The following is a 26,025-nucleotide window of genomic DNA, read 5'->3' as shown; positions in this document are numbered from 1 at the left end:
TACAACAGAAAAACAAAGAAAAAAGGAAATTACTGGATTCACTTCGTGAGCTAATAAAGTTCACGTCGTGAATTCAGTTTTAAAAAAACTAAACTAAAATGTAACTTTTTACAGGTTTGACCCCACAAAAAGGATCAATCAATCTAAAGCAAATAAATCAACAGTTAAATAAGTTGTTCCCCGACAACGCCGCCAAAAACTTGATGCGTGCAAATAGCTACACCTAATTTTATATTTATAACCTAACTAACTTAACTAACTAAATTGCACCTAGGCAGTGTACCTAGTCAAATTATAGAATAGTCGGGTAGGTCAGGTGTCGATCACACAAAACGGTTTTGACTAATTAATTTATCTACTACTAAATTAACCTAATTACTAACAAAGAAATGAGATTTATCTAATTTTTCAAGTTTAGATAAACTTAATTCTTTAACACAAATTCAATCAATAAACAAAACACTTCTGTTAGTTCGAATCCACTTTCCCTCAATGGTTTATAGATTAGCTATGACAATTACTGTTGGTTATTAATTAAGATAGTATTAGCAATTCAGTTCTAAATTTACTAACATTAATTAATTCATGTAAGTCTATGTATGGTCACACAATAGTTAACACAGAATCAATTATTGAATATGATTGGATCCATGTAAGATTGATTCGGAAAACACACTTACGGTCATAATATTAGTTCTCTAACACATCTTAATTCCATAATTCAATTACTTATCTAAGATTGGTTTGATCTTAGCTCTAATAAACGTGTGTTCACTGAATTATTAGGTATGCAAATTCATGCAACTTCATATTCACTAACTACACAAAATATGAATTTAAAGCAATCAAACATTAAATCAAACATGCTAGGTTCAATCAATCAAACACAAGTCATAACCAACAAGTAAATTCAAATCTAAAGTATTAACACCATGAGTTCCAGCTTAATCTAGCTAACAGGAGCAGCTAGATTTAGCTGGACATCCTAGCAAATAAACTCAAATAACTCATACTCAAAAACATAATTAAAGTACCAAAACTAGAATCCAATTATGAACTTCTATTCTCCTTTGGTGTTGAAAGCCAATTCCAGACCTTTTCTCCTTCTGAAATTCATCTCCAGGGACTATCTTAATCAGCCAAAAAGCCCCCCAATCGTAATGAGCAAGGAAATATATATATTCTGATTTTTCCGCACTCACGTCGTGAATGGATATGTCTCACGACGTAAATAGTAGATATCCGTGTTGGCTAATGACTCTTCTTCGCGATGTCTATCTTCTCGAAGATTCGTGTTCATGTCGTGAATCTATAAGCCTCACAACGTGAAATTAGCAGATTTCGTAAGCTTCTTTCTTCTTTTATTCTCCAAGCCTCCAAAGTTCCATGTTTTGTCATTTTTAGTCCTTTTTCTAAAAAATGCTTCTATTTGGTTGCAAAATATAATTTAAGTTTATAAGTACCATTATTCTATGCTAATAACCAAAATATTAATAAAAATGTAAATAAATATTGCCTAAAACATGTATAAATATGGCAATATCAATGACTTATGATTTTATATGATGTTTGGATCACTATGGTTTTATTAATGATTTAAACGAATTTTTTGGTCGTATTTTTGGGATGTTTCAGGAGTTCTCCTACAACAACAGTTATCACTCTAGCATTGGTGCCCCGCCATTTGAGCTCTTGTATGGTTGAAGATGTCGTATCCCAGTTTGTTGGGGAGAGGTTGGTAATAGGGTCATGGGAAGGACCAAAGTAGTCCTTTAGACCATGGAGTTTATTCAGTAGATCATACAGAGACTATAAACCACTTAGATTCAGCAGAAGAGCTATGCCGACCGGTGTCGATCATAGTTGGAGTTTCAGGTTGGCGATATGGTGCTCCTGAAGGTCTCGCTTTGGAAGGGCGTGATACGCTTTAGGAAGATGAGGAAATTGGGTCCCTGGTATATTGGAACTTTCCGTATGATCGCTACGGTAGGCAGGGTGGCTTACCAGTTGGATTTGCCTTGCGAGACCGGTCAGATCCACACCACTTTCCATGTCTCTCAAGTGCGAAATTGTGTGTTAGACAGCGAAACAATGATTCCTTCATACGATATTCAGGTCGACGAGCACCTAAATTATATTGAGAGACCGGTGGCTATTTTGGAAAAAAAAAGATGAAGGTCCTATGCAACAAGGAGATACCTTTGGTAAAGGTTTAGTGGTAGCATTAGAGAGGCTCCGAGTGGACCTTGGAGCCGGAAGATGAGACGAGGGAGTATTATCCTGAGTTATTCGTTGCAGAAGACTTCGAGGACGAAGTCTAAGTCAAGTGGGGGAGAACTGTAGTATCCTGTTTTGAGGTACTTTCATTATTAACCCTAAAATTGAATTATATTGCATTTTGATCCCTAAGTTTAAGAAAGAGTGCAAAGAGGGCCCTAGTGGTATTTTCATAATTTGGGTTTTGGAGGAGTATGCCATGCGTAAGTGTGTACGCTGAGCGTACTGGGGCGCGCCCTAATACTCCAAACGTACATTTATACGTAGGGCGTACGTACCAGTCATGCAAACCTTAATTTTTAGGGTATTGCTCATATTTAAACCCCATTATAACCTCATTTCCCTTCACTTCATCAACCTCCATCCTCTTAGAATGTTTTTGCAACCCTAATACATATTGTGAAGCATTTCTAAGCTTGAGTGTGTGTGTGTGTTTTGTGCTTTTAAAGAAGAAGGAAAGAAGTAGAGACCATCTTGGAGGAGTGAAGCTCTTTAGATCCAGAATCACAACACCTTTTGGCATCATCTGGAGGTGTAAAGTTTTGAACTTGGTGAAGTTTCTTTTAGATCTTGTTTTAGGCTTGGTTTTAGGTCCTTTTTGTCCTAAATGTGGTTAATCATTAGCATAACATGTTCTTAACCCTAAAGTCGTCCTTTTAGACATTTGGAAGGGTCTTGAGTCATAAAAATGGGTTCCAAATGGTTGGTTTTGCTCTATGCAAAATTTAGAAGGTCTTAATGCATTAAGATGTTGAGTTTTGGTGTTTTAAGAACTTATTGGACATGCAAGGTCTTAAAGTTGGAAACTTTATGACTCTTTATGATATTTTGGCCATGGATCTGCAATTGGATGCATTAAGTCAAAGTATTAACCTCTTAATATTAAAAGAGAAAATAATGTGAATACGTACTACGTACATATGTGTATGCCGATCATACTCAGTTAGCCACCCCATTTCCATTCAACGCGAGTACGCCCCACGCACGCTCACTGGGTCGACTCAACCATGTTGACTCTATTGAATTATGGATTTTAACCAGTTTAACCTTAACTTTGACTAATTTGACTTAAGGTTATTTAGGGTATTTTGGATTGTGGTTGAGAATCGGCCATTTGGTTGGATAAGTGACAGTTAGATTTGAGATTCGGAGTCACGACCTCATCAACTACTGTTCGGACTGTAAGGTGAGTTTTCCTCACTGTACTTATGGGTCGAAGGCACCAAGGTTGGCTCATTGGATTGATATCCTGGTTTACCATATGTTGTTATGATGTAGTGATCTGTTAGATCTGTATCCTAGTATATAGGATGTTAGTATGTTGTAGTGATCTGTTAAATATGCTTGTTGTCTACTGACTGGTTATATGTTTATCTGTTATGTATTGTCGACATGTTATGAGCGGTTGGGTTGTCGCGGATCAGTGGAGACTGAAGGCCAAGAGACCTAGGGTGGCCCAGATAAAATGAAGGCCTGTGAGGCAGATTAGTCAGGGTGATGGCCCGGAGAACGATCCAGATAGGCTGAAGGCCCAGTGAGGCGGTCCAGTCATGCTGAAGGTTTTGTGAGCGGTCCAGATAGCGTGTAGGCCGACGGGGCACTCCAGTCAGGTTGAAGGTTCTGTATGCATGCTATTGTTTGTTTTATATATATATATATATATATATATATATATATATATATATATATATATATATATATATATATATGGTGATACTTTGGGGGAACTCACTAAGATTTGGCTTATTGTTTTTAGTTGTTGTTTCAGGTACTTCTGACGATCGCAGGAAGGCGAAGGCATGACCGTACATATCCTTTGTTTATGTACTTTTGATCTATGGGATACTATGAAATGGAACAATACTTTGAAAATAAATATTTTTTAAACATTTTACGATTGGGGTTGTTGTAAAAAGTTCAAATTTGTTGTGATTTTTATAGATGTTACACAAGACTTGCATTGGGCATGTATGACTTTAAAGTAATGATTTTTATGGATTATGTGTTGTAAGGAAGCCTTAGGGAGGATATGGGTGTATAGCTGAATGGATTAAGGGCTTAAACCATCAAGTTGCCCATGAGCCAGTTCTTAAGATATGAAGAGGTGCCTATTACATCGTGACGATTGAAGACCTCACGACTATTTTGTCTTTAGTTGGCCATGACGTGACTAAGAGATTGTCACGTTGTGGAGAGTCGTTGAATTGTTGACCGCTGACTTTTTGACCAGTTTGAATTTGGGTCAAACTTGAAACTTGAAAGAATTGGGTTGTTGTTTAAGGTTCTACCATGTTTTGGTGTTAGTCGGTTCACAGGAGCAATCGATGTAGAGGGTGAGTGTGTCGCTGTATTTCTTGGGTCTCCGATCCAAGTGACTTTCCTCAATATACTATATGTTGCAGTATATGTCCTTGTATGTTAGGATATATGAGTAGTGATATGTTGGTTAAAGTACCAATAAGATGGCTATCGTCTAGTGGGGTGCCCTAGGGGCTGTATGTAGTTACTTAGGATAACGTAAAAACTCTTGATCTAGTCTTTCTTGCCCATTCCTTGTTTGGTTGTGTCTCTAGAGTAGGATCATCTGTTCGGGTATCTATCTCACATTTGGTTACATATAGTTATGCATTCCTTGGAGATTTACCAATGGTGGTGTAATGTACTGGGAGAGGCCTAGTAAGTAGTAGTAAGTTGTTCGACATGTAGAATCATGTAGATTATCGGATGTGATTATGTGTTACTTGATTGCTTGTTTGATTATATATGTCGACAAATCGTGTTGGGTTAGGTTGAGGCAATCCTGATTCGTGTTGTAGGCCAAGATACCAGGTGCGAGCCGCCTATAAGTTGTATGCACATGAGAAGAACCAGTCGTGGGTTGGAGACTCAGGCGAGCGGTTAGGTTGAAGCGATAGGCCAACATACTCGGGGCAATCAAGTATTTATGAATGTGGGCCCAAGGGCAATCCAGTCTTCGTGACCGAGGGCCCAATGTGTAAACATTGTATATGTATTATGGTGTGTGATATTTTAGGGAACCCACTAAGCTTTGACTTACACTTGTGGATTAAATGTTTTTCAGGTAGTGTTGGTGATCGTGGGAAGACGAATGTGTGACTATACACACACATCAACAACAAAGGAGATTCAACATTATCTATCTCACCCTGATTTATAAACAACTGTAATTTGAACAAATATGTTTTCTTAATTTGGATTCTACAATGTGAAGTTTTACCTTAAATAAAAAATAAAAATTTTTGTTATGAAAATGGGATTTTATATATATATATATATATATATATATATATATATATATATATATATATATATATATATATATATATATATATATGGAAAACAAAAAAACCCTAAAAATCATAAAAATGCATAAAAAAATACTTAGAGATCACAAATCTTTTTTTTTTTACTTTATATTCTTAAAAATCACAACTTTTTATATAATATCATTGAAATTTAAAAAAAAACAAATAAATAAATAAATAAATAATAATCAATTTTTTTAATTTTTTTAGAGAATTTATAAAAAGGTGTGATTTTTAAAAATATAAAGTCAAAAAAAGATTTGTGATATCTAAGTATTTTTTTTATGTATTTTTATGTAATTTTAGGGTTTTTTTTTTTGTGTTCCATATAACCCTTCAGAGGGAGAGGGAGAGAGAGGAATGATCATTTAAAAACTTATAGTTTCCCGATAACCCAAGAACTAAAATAGGAACATTAGATAAAAAAAAAATGATGGTTAAGATGCATCGTGGCATTTTTGTAAATAAATAACATAGTAGAAGGGCGGGAGTATATTAATAAAATGTCACAGAGGTTATTTTAGGGATAACAGAAAATGACTCATTAAGGGAATCAACCGATCAGACCCTTCTTCCATGAACCAAGAGAGCGGACGATGTCACCTTCACCTCCGTCAGATGACGTTATTGCTGCCTTCGCCTCCATCAAATCAACTTCTCTCCTATTCTTTACTGACTCTCCTAATCATCTGCCTCCCTCCACCCTCTAATAGCCTGCCCTCCCTCATTAAATCAAACTCCGATGATGGGATCCATATGACTAGCAATCAAATACAATGATTTGTTGAGGAGTTCTAGGGCGGAGATGATGCATCAATTTCAAATATTGAGCGTATACCGGAGCAGGTTCTTCACAAAAGGCATCCGGTTACTGAAACAATTCACTAACTTCGATCTCTACACAAATTCTATCAACGAAATTGAATTCACAATCATAGAAACCTCATCCATTTAAAATGTTAGTTATACTACATTCCTTCATCTTTCAGAATTCAGAATTCCAATTCCAATTCCATAGCTTACATTTGTACCTAAATCTGACTTTCATGTCACTGTAAACTCAACGTCTTTATTAGTTTGATTTTTGCTCTCTACATTCAATTTATGTTTCAAATAGTATCATCTTTTGAATTTGGTCTTGCTGTAGGTATTTATAACCTTTTCATAACTTTTCTTGATGTACGAGTTCAAACTTTTGATATTATAGTTCCAATTCAGTAAATTAGTTTTTTGATTTTGTATAAATATGTTCCTTCATAGATGTTTATCTTATGATGGACAACTATTTCTAGGCTATTATTTAAGTGACTGTAAGGCCATTCCTTCATAGATGTTTCTCTTTTGATATTATAGTTCCTTTTTATTTATTCATGACTTTCTGTATTGTTGTTGATTCTTGTTTACATGATAAGCATTTTTGTCATCTTACCAATTTCCCACTCAAGGTTGTTATATTTTCCACTTTTGCCCTTTTGTATATAGGTGAGGTCTTTGGTAAGCAAGGCTAAATCAGAGCTTACATTTAATGTATCTGCAACAAGTTAAAGCCCTAAATTTGCTTGTAGCAACTCTGTGCCTCCACTTTCACCAAGAAGCCCTTCTGGTTCGCCACATGTCACAAAACAAAGGGCGGGCCCCTCTGTTTTAAGTTCTCCTTTGAAAGTAGTTAGCGAGCTAGTCAGAGAGTTCATACCTCAGGTTGACACTGCAAATAAATTAAATTTATACATTACTAAAGCAGCCTGATATGAGATATCTAACTTAGACACTGTAAATAAATTAAATTTGTTTTTTCAGTTTTAAGTGTATATATGTGGATGGCAATGGGGTGCTGACTAGGAATGAATTACAATTCTTCTATGAAGAAGAGTTTCATAGGATGGAATGCATGGATCAAGAGCTTGTTCTTTTTTAGGACATTTTATGTCAAATAATTGACATGATTAAACCACAGGTACCCTTTATTTTATTAACCAAAGTTTTATACCATCATATTAGTTTTCTTTTTAACTATATATAATTTTTATTTACAGGAAGAGGCTTATTTTACATTACAAGACTTGAAAGGAAGCAAGCTCTCTGGAAGCACTTTCAATATCCTCTTTAACCTTAATAAGTTCATGACCTTTGAATCCCGTGACCCTTTTCTTATTTGCCAGGTAAGCCATTCCATCTTTAGTAATATCATCACGGGTAGAAATGGAAATAATTTTTATTTTTAACCAACGTTTTATACAATCATATTAGTTTTCTTTTTAACTATATATAATTTTTATTTATAGGAAGAGGCTTATTTTACATTACAAGACTTGAAAGGAAGCAAGCTCTCTGGAAGAACTTTCAATATCCTCTTTAACCTTAATAAGTTCATGGCCTTTGAATCCCGTGACCCCTTTCTCATTTGCCAGGTAAGCCATTTCATCTTTAAAAATATCATCAGGGGTAGAAATGGAAATAACATTTTTTTTTAAACAGGAATGTGAGAATCCAACATTGACTGAATGGGATCGGCTTGCATACCGGGAATATATAAGGCTTTCAATGGAGGAAGATGTAGATAATGCATCTAATGGTAGTGGGGATATATGGGATGAGTCTCTTGAGGCTCCATTTTGATTTCAATTCAAAACACTACTACTCATTCAGGTAAGGTTATTCAAAAAACTATGGAATTAAATTGACATTCCATTACCATGTTTGGTTGGCCTTTAGTATTGTATTTCCATTCCATTCCTTCCATGATTCCATTATATTTCATTAGCATGTTTTGGTTGGCCTCTAGTATTGATGCGTTTTAGTAATCATTTGATAACTAAAACCAACCAAGTCTGCTTCAATTTCTCTATATGAATTACATGTGATTTACATGTAATTCACATATGAGTTACATGTGATTCACATGTAAATCACATATGAATTACATGTGATTCACATGTAAATAACATGTAATTCACATATGAATTACATATGATTCACATGTAAATAACATGCAATTCACATATTAATTACATATGATTCACATGTAATTCACATATGATTTATTTGTGATTCACATGTAAATCACAAGTGAATCACATATTAATTACATGTGATTCACATGTAAATCACAATTGAATCACATATGAATTACATGTGATTCACATGTAGACAACATGTTATTCACATATGAATTACATGTGATTCACATGTAAATCACGTGTAATTCACATATGATTCACATGTAATCATATATGAATTACATGTGATTTACAAGTAAATCACATATGAATTATAGGAACAGAACTTGGTGGAAAATATGAATTATATGTGATTCACATGTAAATCACATGTAATTAACATATGATTCACATGTAAATCACATATGAATTACATGTGCTTCATAAGTGGATCACATATGAATTATATGTGATTTACATGTAATTCACATATTAATCACATTTAAATCACAAGTGAATAACATATGAATTACATGTGATTCACATATAAATCACAAGTGAACCACATATGAATTACGTCTATATGCACACATGCATTTTGTGTGAGTGTTCTTCGTTAATTATTTTTTTTCTAATTTTTTTGTAAATTTCACATTTGAATCATAAAAGATACAATCACATGTGATATTCACATTATATAAACACATGTATCTTACATGATATAATCACATTTGAATCTTACATGATATATACATATGTATTTTTGTGAGTATTCTTGCATTAATCATTTGTTTTAAATTTTATTGTAGATTTTGAAAAATTTGTGGAGAATATTGAAGAAGTAAAAAGCGATAAAGTGGAGAAAATACGGAAATCTTGATATGAAGAAATGACATCACCGTGAATCTTCATAACATTTTATATTTTTTATATTTTATTTTGTATTGAATAAAATACTTGTACTATTATAATTATAAATTTATTAATAAAAATGGGATTTTTTATGATTACTTACGAATATTATAGTATAATAAATATGCATATATATGCACCTAAAATGATGATTTTTTTTGTTAAATAAATAGGAGTTTTTTTTTTTTTTTTTTAATATTCTAGTTTTTTCTTTTTGTTAAAATTTACTAGTTTTTAAAAATTAACTTTTTTAAAAAAATTGTTGTTTTTTTAAATGCATTTTTTTTTAAATTACAGTTCTTTTTTTGAAAAAAATACAGTTTTTATTTTAAAATTGTAGTTTTTTTTAAAAAAATGCAGTTTTTTTTTTAAAATACGTTTTTTTTTTTCAAAAGTGCAGTTTTTTTTTTTGAAAAAATTGTAGTTTTTAAAAAATATATATATATTTTTTCAATTTTTTTTAAATTAATGTTTTCTGAAAAAATTTATATATATATATATATATATATATATATATATATATATATATATATATATATATATATATATATATATATATATTAAAAAGTCAAAATTTATTTTTTTAACAAAAAATCCGAAATTAGTTTTTTTTTTTTTTAAAAAAAGTCCGAAATTTGATTTATTATGTTAATTTATAGAACTTTCATTAATATCTCCAATAACAAAAAAACAATTAAACATGAAATAAGATCGGTAAGATGACGATTATGCCCTTAATGAAATAATTTTGATCTAACGTTCCACCTTTAGTTCTTAGGTTTTCGGAAAAATATATATATATATATATATATATATATATATATATATATATATATATATATATATATATATATATATATATATATATATATATATATATATATACAAAAAAATTTCAAACTCTAATCAAAATCATTTAACAACTAATAAATATACTAATATGATATTGAAAACAAAAATCTACATTATAATTAAATAAAAACATTGCATGCTTAATAAAGGTCTTTATTGAACAACTAATCAAATGAAACATAAAAAAATCATTCGGGTAAAAAATTTACACACTACAATACCATCATAAATAATGAAAGAAACAATCAAACCAACAATGCGACTAAAGTATAAGAGAAACCAAATTATCAATTAAAATAAATATACAACAATACTAATAATTAAGAAAACAAATAAAATATATCAATGTAGTTGGAAAACACATTCTAGAATAATACTAAAAATTAAAAAACAAATAAAATATATCAATGTAGTTGGAAAACACATTCTAGAAGCTATCGTTCAAATACAATGGATAAAACAAATAAAAAAAAGTAACCAATTAAAAATAAATAAAAGGATAGCCTAATAAAAACATATGAACATAAAAAGTAATTTGATTTGAAGTGAGAACAAATTTTTTTTTTATAGAAAAGTAAGAAAAATTTAATATATATATATATATATATATATATATATATATATATATATATATATATATATATATATATATATATATATATATATATATATATATATATATATATCGCAAGCCAATGAATCATTAGATAGATCAAAAAAAGACAAAATTGTAAAAATGGTTCTTGTGGTATGTATTTTTTTGGAGCTTTGGTCTAAACCATGAGTTTTTTAAATTGATGGTCCTTTTGAGCTAGTTTGCTTGTAGTTTTAGTCACTGTCAAAACTAAAATGACTATTATACCCTTAATGAATTAAGTTTTCATTTTTCTTTTACTTTTTAAAACTGTTATTATCAATAAATATAAAAGTGGGCCTACTTCTCTCTCTCTCTCTCTCAACCTTTTATACTCATCTTTTAAAATACCGACCCTTTTTGCTGCTTTGTTTTCGACTTACACTCGACGAGAATGACATAAGGGAGGAAGGAGGAGTTGGTGGTGATCGAAATCAGTGGCTGGCGATGGTTGGAGTCCTCATAGTAGCAACGACCAAGGTGGTTCGCTAAAAGGCTTTACATATCGCTAGGAGGGAAGCCGATGTCCGGCCACCCCTATGGTTTAATCTCCAATTGGCAAGCACAGATCAAAAGAGCAAAGCAGTTTCAGTGAGGTGACTAGGCAGTGGTTTAAGGAAGAACTTTCAAGGCTGGTGATCTTCTTAGTCTCATTCAACTTATCGTCGGTGTCTTCATATGCAAGGAAGAGGAGTAGCAGAAACGGCGATCGCTTTTGCCGCCATTAATGGCGAGAGGGGTTCTTTTTGTCATGTAACACAAGCGATGAAGGAGGGGGGTTCTTCACCTTCGTGGGTTAGTTGAACAATCGAAGGTGATGGCTGGAACAGGGCAACAGTGGTGGTAAGGGGTTGAAGATGTTGGTGGCAATAAGGCTGCTCCGGTGCTCTTCTCTACTACATTCCTTTTTTGTTGTCGGCTGTGGATGTTGGGTAGCGCTCGAAGTGATTGTAGGGTGTTTGGGGTGATTAATCAATAAGAAAAAAAATGAGGGAGGAAGGGAGCTGCAGAGGTTGTGGCAATTTGTCTTATAGTGGCGATTTGCAACGGAGTGGAGGAGGAGGCGATTCTGCCGTCTGATGTGGCAAGGGAGGTTGCTCCAGCAACTCCCTCATGGTTCTTCTTTCTGCTCCGATGGCACACCCATAGAGGGGAAGCAACAACAACAAAAGGGGGTGTTTGGGTGAGGGAATCAAGGAGAGAGAGAGAGAGAGAGAGAGAGAGAGAGAGAGAAAGAAAGATAAGTGGGCCCAAATTAATTATTTATTTTCTTTTTTCCTTTAAGTCAAATAGAAAAAATATAAAAAATATATCATAAAGGGCATTTTAGTCTTTTCAGTTTTCCGAGGGACCAAAATTACAGGCAAACTAGCTCAAAAGGACCACCGATCCAAAAAACTCGTAGTTTGGACCAAAAACCCCAAAAATGTATACCACAGTGACCATTTTTGCAATTTTGTCTTAAAAAAATCCCAAAAAGAAACATATTATATATATATATATATATATATATATATATATATATATATATATATATATATATATATATATATATATATATATATAATAGTTGAAAATACATATAAAAATATGAATTATAGAAAAATAGAAGGACCATTAGCCCTGGCCCCTCCTAGCCCTTAAGAGTTCCGTCTTTGAGCATAGGTTCATTCCATTTGTCAAGACTAAGGTTCTAAATAACGGAAGACGTGACTTGGCGGCAATGTCAAGCCTCAAACTTTTCCGAGCCTTGGCGAGTCACGTTGTTTGTAAGGCGTGACTTAAGACGACAATTTTTATATGTATTTTCAACTATTATTTATTTTTATACACATATATGAGTCAATGCGGCATTTTGGTAAAGCTTGGCGACACATACAAGCCTTGGAGGCATGGCGCGCCATGACGGAGCCATGACGAGCTTTTTAAAACCTTGGTCAAGACACTTTACAATGGAAAAATAAAAGCCTATATTTGAAGAATAATTTATAATACAAACAGCTTTAGCACATGTTATGAAACTATGATACTCAATATTTTAAACCGGTTTGAATCAGTTGGACCGGGAACTAAAGAGGGGAGCGGTTCAACTAATACCGATTTTATGTTTATTTTTGAACTGGAATGAACCGGCCGGTTTTTACAAAAATCCAGTTGAACCGATTAAATTAAATCAGTTTAACCGGTTAAATTAAATAAAAACATATGTAAATAAATCATTTTCATAACAAACTTTGGATGTTTTTTTTCACGTTTATTTAGATTTTTTTGAATAATAACAAATGGTAAATGTTATAAAGTTTTGTAATACGTTTGTATTCATCTAAAACTATATTTTGTTTCTGTTCTATACTTTATTTTATTTTTTATGTAAACATTACAGATATGTGTTTTTAATGTATTTGGACTGATTTATTTGAATAATAACATATGATAAATGTTATAAAGTTTTGTAAATCGGTTGAACCAACGGTTAAATCGGTTTAAAGGTTGAATGAGGAAAAGATCATCATACCGATTCAACTAAAAATCAAATTTTAAAACATTGATGATACTGCATATAAATACCAACTATATTACAAGAAAAATGAAACTTTCACGGTTAATATTTCAAATACATAAAAAATTAAAAAGGAAAAAAATGATATGACAATGAAAATAAGGTGACAAGTGGTTTGGAGCCATGGATAGACTTCATCCATGCTAATAAAGAGTTTTTAATAAATATTTTTATTGTTTTTTTTTAAACTTTCTAAGACTTTTTAAAATAAAAATATCATATTATGTCTTTTCCTTTATATGTTCTATAAATTTTTTGATTGTTTTACAACCATAACATTTTTGTCAAATACTAAACAAGTATTTATAACTTATACCATTTTATAGGTTACTAGGTGTAAAACTTGTGTTTTACACGGGGTTGATTAAAGAAAATAAGATATTACAATGTAAATAATAAGTATTTTTTAAAATAAAATTTTGAAATAAAGAAATAAGAAATATATTAATTCAATTTATTATAATATTTATTACATTTGATACTTTACATATATAAGTATAAGATTATATTATTTTTTAATTTTAAAAATTAAAACAAATCAAAAATTGATAAATGGATAATATATATTTCAAAAATACCACAAAATGACAAATGTCAAAACTAATGAAAGATTGACATGTGACAAAAAAAAATTCATTTATTAAGGAGGAAGAAGAAGATACTCATGCTAAAATTTTGATTTTGGTATCACATAAAATCACTGTTTTAAAAACCGGTTTGAACCGGCCGGTTGAACTGGTTGGACCGGGAACTGGGAGAGGGAGCGGTTCAACTATCACCGGTTTTACATTGATTTCTGAACCGGATTGAACCGGCCGGTTTTTAGAAAAAACCGGTTGAACCGGTCAAAATAAACCGGTTGAACCGGTTAATCCGAATAAAAACACATGAAAATTAATTATTTACATAATAAACTTTGGTATTTTTTTTCAAATATATTTAGTTTTCTCTAAATAAAAACATATGTTAAATTTTATAAAGTTTTTTGATGTGGTTGTATTCATCTAGAACTATATTTCGTTTCGGTATTATATTTTATTTTCTTTTTAGCATATATGGATTGATGTAAAACACTAAAACTTGTGGTTATGTATTATTTTAATGTATTTTGATTCATTTACAACTTATTTTTATATATATTTTTAATGTTTGAACTTGTAAACATCAAATTCATAATTTATATATGTATGTACATGTAGGAAAATAGAAAAAAAACATGAAAAATATAGAAACCGGTTCACTCGGCGGTCCAACCGGTTAAACCGATCACCATAGTGGTTCAACTAAAAAACCAATTTTTAAAACATTGCATAAAATAGTCATTTATAATTTACGATTATTATTTATTTTTATAAACACAATCCCAAACACATTTTGCATCCGGCACCAAAAATACGTAAGCACAGGAGCGGCCCCACTTGGATTTTACAAAAGAAAGCGAAGGATAAAAAGCGAACAGAATCCCTTAAAATGGGGCCCACCGTTCCGCCTTTCTCTGCCAGTATAAATAACAAACCTCGATCTTCCACGTTTCCATCATCCCTCGCTAATTCACTGACTCGTCAGCACTCCTTTTCTGTGCGATTTTGCTTCCCTTTTCATTCTGTTCTTACACCGGAAGCCTCTGAAAGTGATCGTCGAAAGTAATAATCATTTATCTGTTCTTCTTTTGCTTTGATTATCTAATCGTTCATTTCGATTTTTGTTAGAATTTATCGGATTTCTAATTACTATACTGCGATTTCGCGATTGCATGATTTGTTAAGCCTTGTTAGACTTCGGTTCATGTTCTTCCCCTTCTCTATCGATGTATCATATAGCTTCATTTCGCAAGAAATGAAGTAAATTTGATTTTCGTTATTGCCTTGGACCTTTTATTCGCTTTAATTTTGAATTTCTTTTTGGCACGAATTGATACCCATAATTCCTTGATGTTCTGGCTCTGAAAGTCTCGTGATCTTGCTATAGAAGGCTTTTTCACTATTAGTCTATTACCGATAGCTCTCAATTGCATGAAGATGATGATGTTGATTATACATCTTGCTGATAGTGTTATTATGCATTTTTGTGTTGTTTGGTTTTTAGGGTTTTCTTTGCTGTGTTTTGAAGTATTACAACCTGTTTTCTGGTGTTAAGAGTTTGATTTGTGAAACTTGGAAAGATCTTGTGTTATGTTACACCAAAAAGGGACTCTTCTAGGGAAGTGATATCTGAAAGGGACAGTTTGGGTTGTAAATATGATGGTTCTTTGCTTTTCAAGCATTAACAACTATGGGATACTATTTTCTGAAAAAAGTCTAATTTTTTGGCTATTTTTTAAAAAAGTACTTAAGGTATTTGGCTAATTTTGTAATTCTCTCTATTTTGAATTCAACTTATCAAAACTATTTATCTAAATGATCTCCCTATAAATCATTCACTTTAATTATGATTATCATTAGTTTAAGCTCATTTTTGTTCCTGAAAGAGTGATGAAAAGCTGTGTAGACTAAAAACAGTACAACTTTCACTTGCAGATTAACATGAACAGAATTGGTTAAGCTCATAAAGTCTGATCAAATTCCATCAAGTTTAGTGGCTTATATTGTTTGTTCAGTTTGAAAGGTTAAATCTCTATGGGGGGAGTTAGTTCCATAAAACAGGGCCAACATACTAATGAAAATGGTGCATACAGTGGAATTTCTAGAAGGTTTTCTAGAAATGGAAGCTCAAAGTGTATGGGAGCTTCTTTTTTTGATAATAAAGAGCAAATGGCAATATGCCCATCTCTCATGGAATTGTGCACTCATATAATATGTGAAGTAAGTTATTCCTTTTGAAGGGTTGACATTCATTTCATGTTAGGATACTTTTGTCCCATGCTAATAAAATAATTTATTATGTTGTGAACAGAAAATTGATCAATATGACACATTCTCTATGCTTCCAAGAGACATTAGTCAGCAGATATTTGATCAATTGGTCTATTCTAAACGCCTTAATGAAACATATCTTGAGGCTTTTCGAGGCTGTGCTCTTGAGGTATTCAGTAACAAGTAGAAGGATATATATATTTTTGTATTTTAAATAAACTGTATATAAAAAGGTTGATCTTTAGGTTCACTGATTTACTTTTTTGTTTCTTTTTCCAGTTTGATCTTTTTAGATAAACCTGTTTTCAAACATTACATAAAGGAAAACTGTTTAGAGTTGGTTGATAAATTACAAACCTAAAGGTTTTGTACTTGTTAAATTAAATATTAAATAAAAAGCCTATTTTCACACACACAAAAAAAAAAAACATTACTTTTTGTGCCATTTACCTGAAAAGTCTTTTTTCAATTTTTTACAAAAAATCCATTGGTTACTATTATTATTTCTTTGTTTTTCGGTTTTTTGATTTCGGGTCAAACACTTTTTAAACCCTATTAAACCTATTCAATTAAATGGGTTCATTAAAGTTATCACAAATCAACCTGCTAATTTTGGGTTTCTTTGATTTATGACAAATCTAATTCAACATCTTATTTAATTTTTTTTCTTTCTAATTCAACATCTTAAATTTTTTTTTGAAGGATATTGAATTAGGAGAATATCCTGGAGTTGATGATAGTTGGATGGATGTCATATCCTCACAGGGATCATCTTTACTTTCAGCAGACATTTCTAATTCTAATGTTACTGATAATGGTTTATTCCACATTAAAAACTGTGACAACATCCAAGATTTGAACTTTAATTTCTGTGCCCAAATTTCAGACATTGGGCTTGATATCATTAGCGGTATATTCTTCTTCTCTGAGGTTATAATGGTAATTTCACACCCCCAAAATCAGATTAGCTATATACAACTTTTCATGCTTTTTGTTTCAGGTCTTTCTAACTTAACAACTTTGAGTTTGAAAAGAAACAACATCACTACAAATGGAATGAGTGTGCTTTCTAGTTTGGTCAACTTGCTAAATTTGGACTTGGAAAGATGTCCATTGATCCATGGTGGTCTTGTTCATCTAAAAGGTATGAATTATAATTTCCTTTTTCAGATTTTAAGAAATCTTTTTTTTTTTTTTATATGTAATCATGTTTGTGGTAGGTTTATCAAAGCTTGAGGTGCTTAACATTAACTGTTGCAATTGCATTACTGATGATGATATGGAACCTATCTCAGGTAACATAGTCTTAATATCAACACAAATTTATATGGAATTGTCATTTTTTCACATTACTAAAACTAATGGAAGCATCAAACTTTCAGTTAAATCAGTTATTGTTATGCTGATGATTCATATCTTTTTATGTTTTTAGAGCTAAAAAACTTGAAAGAGTTGCAAGTTTCTTCCAGCAAGGTGACAGATCATGGGGTCACATTTTTGAAAGGTCAATCCAGTTTGACTTTTACTAATTTACATTTTTGTTGTTTGATTTGCATTTCTAGTCCCCAAACAAAATAGAAATCAGATCTCTAGATCAATTTTAATTGGTAAATTAAGAGGGATTGCTTAAGATAAACAATTTGTGATTTGTATTGATTTGTATGTTAGATGTATAATTTTACTATAATAGATGGCCAAAAAATATATTTATCCAACAGTTTTTATTTTTTTTTAATAAATAGAGCAAGTTATAGAAAAACCATTATATATTGGGCAATTTTGCAGTTTAATCCCTGATATTTTATTTTTCCTGTCAAACCATAAAAGTTTCAGGGGAAATTGTCAGAAAAGTCCCAATATTTTCAGGAAAGTTACACTTTAGTCCCAAGCTTTTTTTTTTAACATAAAAGTCCCGATTATTTCATTTTGGCTCAAGTTTACAAAAAAGACTTTTTTTTTTTTTTTTTTTTAACAGGAAATGACATATTATCGTATTTTTACAAACAATCAGGACTTTTATGTTCAAAAAAAATCTTGGGACTAAAATGTAACTTTCCTGAAAATATTGGGACTTTTTTGACAATTTCCCAAAGTTTCAGATGTATTTTAGTTTAAACTGAACCATTTTGACCTGTTATATCAGGTTTCATAGGTTATTTCACAAACAATAATGTCAAAATGGTTAAATTGGAAATATGTCTAAAACTTTTATGGGTTTATTGATAAAATAAAGTATAATTGTTTAAATTGCAAAAGTTTCCAAAATATAATAGGTTTTCAGTAATTTGCCCTAAATATCAATTATCAACTTATATTTAAATACAGATGAACAGTTATACTTATCACTTATCAGTACAACATAATTAAAGAAAATTCCCAATAAAATAGAGAGTGTATTTTGTAGTTATTATTGAAAAATTAAAAATAATTTAGTTAGGATTTTGAGATTTTTTTTAAACAAGATGACACCAAAAACCAAATACATTTTTTTAAAATGTTGAATGCATCTGAATTCTGAGACCCTTCATTACATGAATCATCAGATGCATTGTTTTACATGGATTAAATTTTGTATCTTGCATCTAAATTCAAGGTTTAATTTTTTCATTACAAAACCCTAGTGAGTTGACTCTGTTGAGAATGAGTGCAATATTTCAGGATTATACAAGCTTGCAATGCTGAATATGGAAAGATGCCCTGTTACTGCAGCATGCTTGGATGCACTTTCAGGTCCATACAAAATCAATATTTCCATAATCCATATTATTATTATTATTATTATTATTATTATGTTATTTTTCTTAATCACATGTTGCCAAATCTTTTTTTTTTTTTTTTTAATTGCAGATATTGTGACTCTGCTTTATTTGAATTTAAGCAGAAGTAATTTGACTGATACCGGGTGCCATAAATTTTCAAGTAAGTCTTTGTTAGGGTGGCATAAAAGTAAATTTCTTTCTTTTTTTTTTGTCCTGAATTATGTTAGTTTTTCAGGGCTAAAGGCTTTAAGAGTACTCAATTTGGGATTCAATGATATTTCAGATGCTGTTTTGGTACATCTGAAAGGTGCTTCTTGTCCTTTCTTTGTCTTTTATTATTTTTATTTATAATAAACATAAATTGATGTATATTAAATTAGAAGATTATTCTCATATGCCAGGTTTAAATAATTTAGAGAGCTTGAATCTAGATTCATGTAGAATTCGGGATAATGGATTGGTTAACTTGGCAGGTGATTCTTTTCTTATTTATATATTTTATGCCCATCTTTTTACTTCTACATTATTTTTTACATGTCATCATATAAGTTCTTGTTCAGAATTCAAACAAACATGAATAATGTGAATACTTGACATGCTAGAATTCAAGATTTTGTGGCACATAACATCCCCAATGAAGACTTTTATAAAAGCTTTTTACTATTCTTTAATCCTTTTTATAAAAGTTTTTTACCATAAAAAATGACAGGCCTTCATCATTTGAAATGTTTGGAGTTGTCTGATACAGAAGTTGGAAGCAATGGTCTTTTCCATCTCTCAGGTTACCCATTTTTCTAACATCACTTTAACTAAAATTAAGATAATTTAATTAATTCATCTTTTATAAAATCTGTTGCAGGGTTGATGAATCTCCAAATTTTAAATCTTTCATTCACTGTTATCACTGATGGAGGCTTACCAAATCTATCTGGATTATCAGCTCTTAGATCACTTAACTTAGATGTTCGCCACATCACAGATGCTGGACTTTCAACTCTTACAAGTAACAAAAATAAAAATAAAAAACCTTTTATATCCCTAAAATTGTAAAAAAAAGTAAATTCTTATTTTTTGGATGGATGCAGGTTTGACCGGATTGACTCATCTGGATCTCTTTTGTGCTAGAATAACAGATGCAGGAACAAATTCTCTGCGCAGTATGACAATATTTATGAATTTTTAATATTTAGTAAAAAATAAAAAAACAGTCTGTGACGTTGAATGACGGTTATACCCCTGTTTATTCATCTAGATTTTACAAAACTTCAGTCTTTGGAAATCTGTGGTGGAGGAATAACGGATGCTGGTGTGAGGAATATAAAGGATCTTCGATCTCTGGCGCTTTTGAACCTGTCACAAAATAAACAAATTACAAATGCATCCTTAAAATCCATTACTGGTATTATTATTATTATTATTATTTATTATATCTCTCCTTAAAAATTAAATGAAAGGGGCTTTATAAAATATTTTAAGATAGAGGTGCGTAAATGTGTAATTGTTGTGTTTTTGTTGCAGGTTTGACAAAATTGGTGTCTTTAAACTTATCAAGTTCTCAAGTAACAGGGGAAGGATTGCAGCATCTAAAGCCATTGAAGAAGTTGAAATCTCTGAGCTTAGAGTCCACCAACGTGACTCCAAATGATATAAAACAACTCCAGGAATCTGACCTTCCAAATTTGGTAACCTTTCGTCCTGAGTAGCTTTGTAAACAAGATCCACAGATATTTTGGTATGTTGATCTCAGTGTGTTTGGTATGTTGGTGAATAAGAGAGTTATTTCTCAATATTTGTAGTTGTAATTATTGGTTATATATGACTTTTATTTGATCTGATTGACCAAGTGATTTATATTTGTGTCTTTAAGTGGACGATTATCAAAATAGTTTATGCATTCATGCCACTAAGCACTTACAATCAACATGTGTGTTATGATTGCCCTTTTAGTAATGTTATATTCTTGAGGTAAAATAAGTATTAAACACAAATCTACACTAATTATGATTAATGATGATTGGATAAATTGGATAACATTAATGGATTAAAGATGATTTGAAAATGTTAATTTCTCGATGGACTAAGGGCTATAGTTTTTTTTTTTTGCTAGAGTTGGATGCTCCAAAAAGAAAACTAAAGTAAGTCGCAATTTAGGGGTTCCGACATCAAGTTAAAAGTGTATGAGAGAATTTGGGTCTCAAATATATGAATTATAAAAGTAATATTTTACATACTCATATTTTAATTTATACAATAAAATTATAAAATAAATAAAACCACCACATAAAGACCATTTGTCGGTCATCCACGTCCACGATCTATAATATATAAGTTTTGGAAATTAATAATCATTGGAGAACATGAGCCAAACTTCAAAGGGAGACACGTGGCCTATAACAGTGCACGCGTCGAACAACCATCGATTTCTAAGCCACCTAGACAACATATGGCAGCACCATGCGACACTTTAAGCTTCTCTTATATGTTTTCCGGCGACAGAACAGATAAGGAGAGAGATCAGAGATGGGAGGAGGAGGAGGAGAAGAAGATTGGAGAAAAATGGCGGATACCCACAAAATGAGTCCGGAGGAAGTGAAGAAAATAGGGGTGGAGTCATCCAAGAGACCACCTGGCCACAACCCCGGTGGCGTTCTACACCAGCGCCGTAGTTTACCCTTCAGCACCACCACCATGACCGTCGTTGGTTTCCTTATGGCTGCCGGAATTGGCTACTCCGTTCTCTATGCCAAGAAAAAACCAGAAGCCACCGCACTGGATGTTGCTAAAGTCACAGCCGGAGTTGCCGATGCCTCCAATACCCACCCACGTGGTGGCACCACCGCCACACCACCGGAGGACACCAGTCCACGCAAATGAAGCCCATGTAATTTCTTGCTTTCTGCAAGCTTTATGTTTTCTTTTAACAGTCTTAAGTACGCACATACATTTTGTTAAGTGCGCAGTTGGTAGACTCGGACTTACAATTATCAATTGAGAATATGGCTAAAAACATTAACATGCTCTTCTTGGAATTGTTCTATATGTCAATTGTTCTATTTTTGAAAGGCGTCTAGGTGATTTGATCATTTGTCTGTGATAATGTTAATCCATTAACATGTATTGTTATGTTATTAAATTAACATGTGCTTAGATAGATTAACAAGTATCATGGTTTTATTTGAAGCAATAATATTGTTCAAAACTCGGGTCCGTTTATTACATTTATTTCATCTGATATTGCACGATTGTCATTTATATTTGGGGAGATGAATATTTTGAGTGGTTTACATATATATAAATATTAATGTTACACTAGGTAGAAAATACAGCGATTAGATATTTAGTTATTGAATATTTACATGAAGGTAATAGAATACCTGAATGAAACTTTAAATACAAAGTACAATGCGATAATGTGTGAAGCAGTGGATATATTTATTCCATGGGGCTTGCCTGAAATAGTTCATGAGGCTTGCCTCTTCTTCATAAAAGAAAATGGATATATTCACCAAGTTTAATAAGAAAACTTCGAAAGTAAATTTGGTAAATTACATTACAGCTCAAGAAATGACCACAAAATTTCAAATAATTTTTATTTCTTTCCACCGTTTTGGTTAGATGTCAAATTATTTCAGTAACAGTAATTAAAAGCCTAATGTTAATTTATGTCATAGTGATCATTATTTTATATTATTTATTATTATTATTTTTTGTAGTCGTTTATGCCATTGATTTTTTTATTTTTTGATATAGTTATTTACTATAACTTTTGAAATGATGGACAATTGATTTTATATGTTTTTTTTTTTTCATAATTTGTTTTTATGTTTTACATTTTATATTTTTATTTTTTATATATTTTTTTACAATTTTATTTTTTATTTCGTCCTAACATGTTTTTATTACTTAGCTAGCTGTACATGGTTTAGTTAGAGCTTGATATTATAGCACCATAACTCAATGCGTGACTTCAATAAGTGATTTATTTCTATAACATTTAGTTTTTTTTGAAGCAACAAATGAAATATATATTAAATAAAAGCAAATATATATTAAATTAAAGGCGCTACACTTAGCAAGAAGCAAAATACAGAGTACACATGAGTTCAAAATGACAATTACATAATAGAATTATAGAGAGAGAAATGTTGATATGCTCCATTCCGCTAGTTCCCACATCCAAACTTACTTCTACACTTGCACCATAATATGTAGAATTACAGAGAGAGAAATGTTGATATGCTCCATTCCGCTAGTTCCCACATCCAAACTTACTTCTATACTTGCACCATAAGTAGGAAATAGAAATAACATTGTCTGCCACCTTTGTGTGAGACGGTTTCAATTCCTTGAATACTCTATCGTTTCTTGCCTTCCAGTTTCTTGCCTTCCAGATGTTCCAAAGTAGACAGTACACAACGGAGTTGAAGAGTATTCGTTTCTTTGGACAATTCCCCCAGGATGCTGCAAAGTCAATGACCTCCTTAATATGAGAGAAATCCTGTGTATTGATGCCACACCATTTGAAGATCCACTCATGGGCCCTTTTTGCAAACTCACATTTAACGAAGAGATGATCGACAGATTCAGGCTCATTGTAACATAATTGACACAATTGGTTGGGGATAACACGCCTCTTTCAGCTAGTATCATTGTTGTAGGAATTCTAGATAATGAAGTTCTCCATATGAAGCATCGAACTTTCAATGGTACCATATTGTCCCAAAAGATAGGTGAACCATGTTGGGGGTTGATCTTTGCATCTATGAATCTTCGCATGATGTTGACAGAATAAGATCCATGCGAATTTAGCATAAATCTGAAATCAAAGGGGGATTGAGGTGGGATTTTCATAGAGCCGATTCATAGGTATAATTGCCAAAGCTCAGTTAAGGTTGCAGCGTCATTTGGGACCTGATTCCAGTTCTAGTTGAATCCCGAGACTGATAGTCTCTCCTCTAACCTGCAAGATTTTACCTTTTCTCTCTTGTATAGGCATGGAAACCGATCTTGAAAAGGGGAATTACCACACCAAGTGTCCTTCCAAAAGACGGTGTTGGAACCACATCTAGAAATCAGCTTGAATAACGATTTCCATTCAATGCTAAACTCATCTAAGTGACGAATCGCCTTGTATATGTTGCACCATGCCCCTGCCGATGCTTTCCTTGCAATATACGTCGCAGGTTTCTTTTTTAGGTTATGAATACTTGTTATCTCCTCTCTCCAAAGTTGATCTCGATCGTTTCGTAGCCTCTACCACCACTTTGTGAGAAGAGATATATTCTGAGCTTTTAGTGACCCAACCCCGAGGCCTCCAACCTTTTTTTTTCTGCAATTACCTTGGACCAGTCTACCCAGTGTAATTTGTTTTTGTCTTGCCCCTCCCCATAAGAATCTGCGCCTTAATTTTTCAAGAAGGTCGAGAATGCCCTGTGGCGATTTAAACAAGGACATATAGTAGGTTGGGAGGCTGTTTAGAACTGATTTTATTAGGGTAAGGTGCCCACCAAATGGAAAAGATTTGGCTTTCCAAGTTGATAACTTTGAATTAAACTTATCTACAATAGGTTGCTAATTTTTCTTCAGTGCCATATTCGCCCCAACTGGAACCCCTAAGTAGGTGAATGAGAATGTACCTTCTGTGCACCCCAGGAATCTTGTTATTCGTTGAACCTCCTGAGAAGATACTCTTATGCCAAAAAGTATGGATTTGAGGAAGTTAACTTTGAGCCCAGATGATATATGAAAACATTTGAGAATCCGTGATAAGTTCTTTATGCTTTCGCTACACCATTCACCCGCAAAAATAGCGTCATCTGCATATAACATATGAGATAGTAGTGGACCGCCATTTGGTAGTTTGATACCTTTGATTAACATTTTGCTATAGGCATGGTTGATTGCTATGTTCAAGCCTTCCATTGCTATTATGAAAAGAAAAGGCGATAGGAGATCACCCTGCCGGACACCTCGTGGGATGGGGAATTCTGTTGTTGGGGACCCGTTGACGAGGACTGAAGCCATTGATGATGCAAGATATCCCCTTATCCAAGTTCTCCATTTAGATCCAAATCCCATTTGCATCATAATTGAGTCTAAATAATTCCAGTTAATACAATCGAAGGCTTTTTCAAAATCGATGGAGGAATAATTTTTTCTTGAACTGTTTGGCCCATGAGAAGATTTCGTTGATTACAAGGGGAGCATCAAGAATGTTCCTACCAGGAACAAAAGCTGATTGAATATCACTGATTACAGATCCAATTACTGATTTTAGCCTTATGGCAAGAACTTTTGCGATGATTTTGTATATACACCCGATAAGACTGATAGTTCTATAATCTGCAAGAGAAATTGGGTCACCAACTTTGGGGATCAAAGTTATAAAATATGGGTCGCATCTTTTACCAATGATGCATTTTGCTCAAAGTATTTAACAAAATTGATGATGTCACCAGACATTAATTCCCAATTTTCTTTTATGATTTTGAAGGTAATGCCATCGGGCCCCAAAGCCTTATCGCCACCGCAGCTCCACACTACATTCTTTATTTCCTCATAGGGGTAATATCAAGTTCCAGTGACTGTTTTTGGTCCATAGATAGTTGCTTGAAGAGCGGTCTAATTAATAGGGGTCGAATTTGATGGGTTTTGGTCATAAGACATCCTATGTGCTCATACAAACCCTAATGCTTGGATCTAGGTTTCTCTATTGTGCATGCAAGTTATCCAATACTATAAACCCTATTTCTAGCATTCAAATAATCATATTAACATGAGAATAGGTTTATAATGTTACGTTGATTGTTATGTAGCAATAACAATCCCAAATCTCCTTGTATTGACTTTGGAAGGCTTAGAGTCACAAGTGTCACTCCTCTAATGGTCCACAAACACCATAAGCAAGAGGATGAAGA

At 32.3% G+C, this 26,025-nt stretch overlaps 3 protein-coding genes across 4 annotated transcripts; all 3 read left to right on the top strand.

Annotated features, from left to right (window-relative positions):
• Positions 1-6,092: 6,092 nt before the first annotated feature.
• LOC111892281 (probable serine/threonine protein phosphatase 2A regulatory subunit B''gamma) lies at positions 6,093-9,537 on the top strand. Its single transcript, XM_023888356.3, has 7 exons — positions 6,093-6,561; positions 7,086-7,301; positions 7,401-7,557; positions 7,637-7,762; positions 7,886-8,011; positions 8,079-8,249; positions 9,349-9,537. The coding sequence occupies exons 3-6, from the start codon at positions 7,543-7,545 to the stop codon at positions 8,217-8,219; spliced, it is 408 nt and encodes a 135-aa protein (XP_023744124.1). The 5' UTR covers positions 6,093-6,561; positions 7,086-7,301; positions 7,401-7,542; the 3' UTR covers positions 8,220-8,249; positions 9,349-9,537.
• A 5,447-nt stretch (positions 9,538-14,984) lies between these two features.
• LOC111892320 (uncharacterized) lies at positions 14,985-20,951 on the top strand. Of its 2 annotated transcripts, XM_023888398.3 has the most exons (17): positions 14,985-15,140; positions 16,014-16,101; positions 16,172-16,298; positions 16,390-16,518; positions 17,052-17,259; positions 17,350-17,493; positions 17,570-17,644; positions 17,782-17,853; positions 19,008-19,079; positions 19,197-19,268; positions 19,344-19,415; positions 19,510-19,581; positions 19,818-19,889; positions 19,968-20,111; positions 20,194-20,265; positions 20,361-20,507; positions 20,627-20,951. In XM_023888398.3, the coding sequence occupies exons 3-17, from the start codon at positions 16,215-16,217 to the stop codon at positions 20,809-20,811; spliced, it is 1,620 nt and encodes a 539-aa protein (XP_023744166.1). In that variant the 5' UTR covers positions 14,985-15,140; positions 16,014-16,101; positions 16,172-16,214; the 3' UTR covers positions 20,812-20,951. The 2 variants fall into 2 exon arrangements, with proteins under 2 accessions (XP_023744166.1, XP_023744165.1); XM_023888397.3 differs by having other exon boundaries at positions 16,014-16,298.
• A 640-nt stretch (positions 20,952-21,591) lies between these two features.
• Positions 21,592-22,145, top strand: LOC111892282 (uncharacterized). The gene has a single exon (XM_023888357.3). It carries the CDS (start codon positions 21,629-21,631, stop codon positions 21,980-21,982), a length of 354 nt encoding a protein of 117 aa, XP_023744125.1. The 5' UTR covers positions 21,592-21,628; the 3' UTR covers positions 21,983-22,145.
• The last annotated feature ends 3,880 nt before the right edge of the window (positions 22,146-26,025 follow it).

This window comes from Lactuca sativa, chromosome 4, assembly GCF_002870075.4.
Source record: "Lactuca sativa cultivar Salinas chromosome 4, Lsat_Salinas_v11, whole genome shotgun sequence".
NCBI classification, from domain to species: domain Eukaryota; kingdom Viridiplantae; phylum Streptophyta; class Magnoliopsida; order Asterales; family Asteraceae; genus Lactuca; species Lactuca sativa.
The sequence above is the reverse complement of the archived record's forward strand: the minus strand, read 5'-3'. Positions and strand labels throughout refer to the sequence as shown.

Bases quoted from the DNA above. Each gene is read 5' to 3' on its own strand.
- LOC111892281 (XM_023888356.3), top strand. The intron at 7,763-7,885 runs GTAAGCCATTCC...TTTTATTTATAG, and splicing joins ACCCTTTTCTTATTTGCCAG to GAAGAGGCTTATTTTACATT. The intron at 8,012-8,078 runs GTAAGCCATTTC...TTTTTTAAACAG, and splicing joins ACCCCTTTCTCATTTGCCAG to GAATGTGAGAATCCAACATT.
- LOC111892320 (XM_023888397.3), top strand. From the start codon at position 16,113: ATGGGGGGAGTTAGTTCCATAAAACAGGGCCAACATACTAATGAAAAT. The intron at 17,854-19,007 runs GTCAATCCAGTT...GCAATATTTCAG, and splicing joins TGGGGTCACATTTTTGAAAG to GATTATACAAGCTTGCAATG. The intron at 19,890-19,967 runs GTTACCCATTTT...AATCTGTTGCAG, and splicing joins TGGTCTTTTCCATCTCTCAG to GGTTGATGAATCTCCAAATT.
- LOC111892282 (XM_023888357.3), top strand. From the start codon at position 21,629: ATGGGAGGAGGAGGAGGAGAAGAAGATTGGAGAAAAATGGCGGATACC.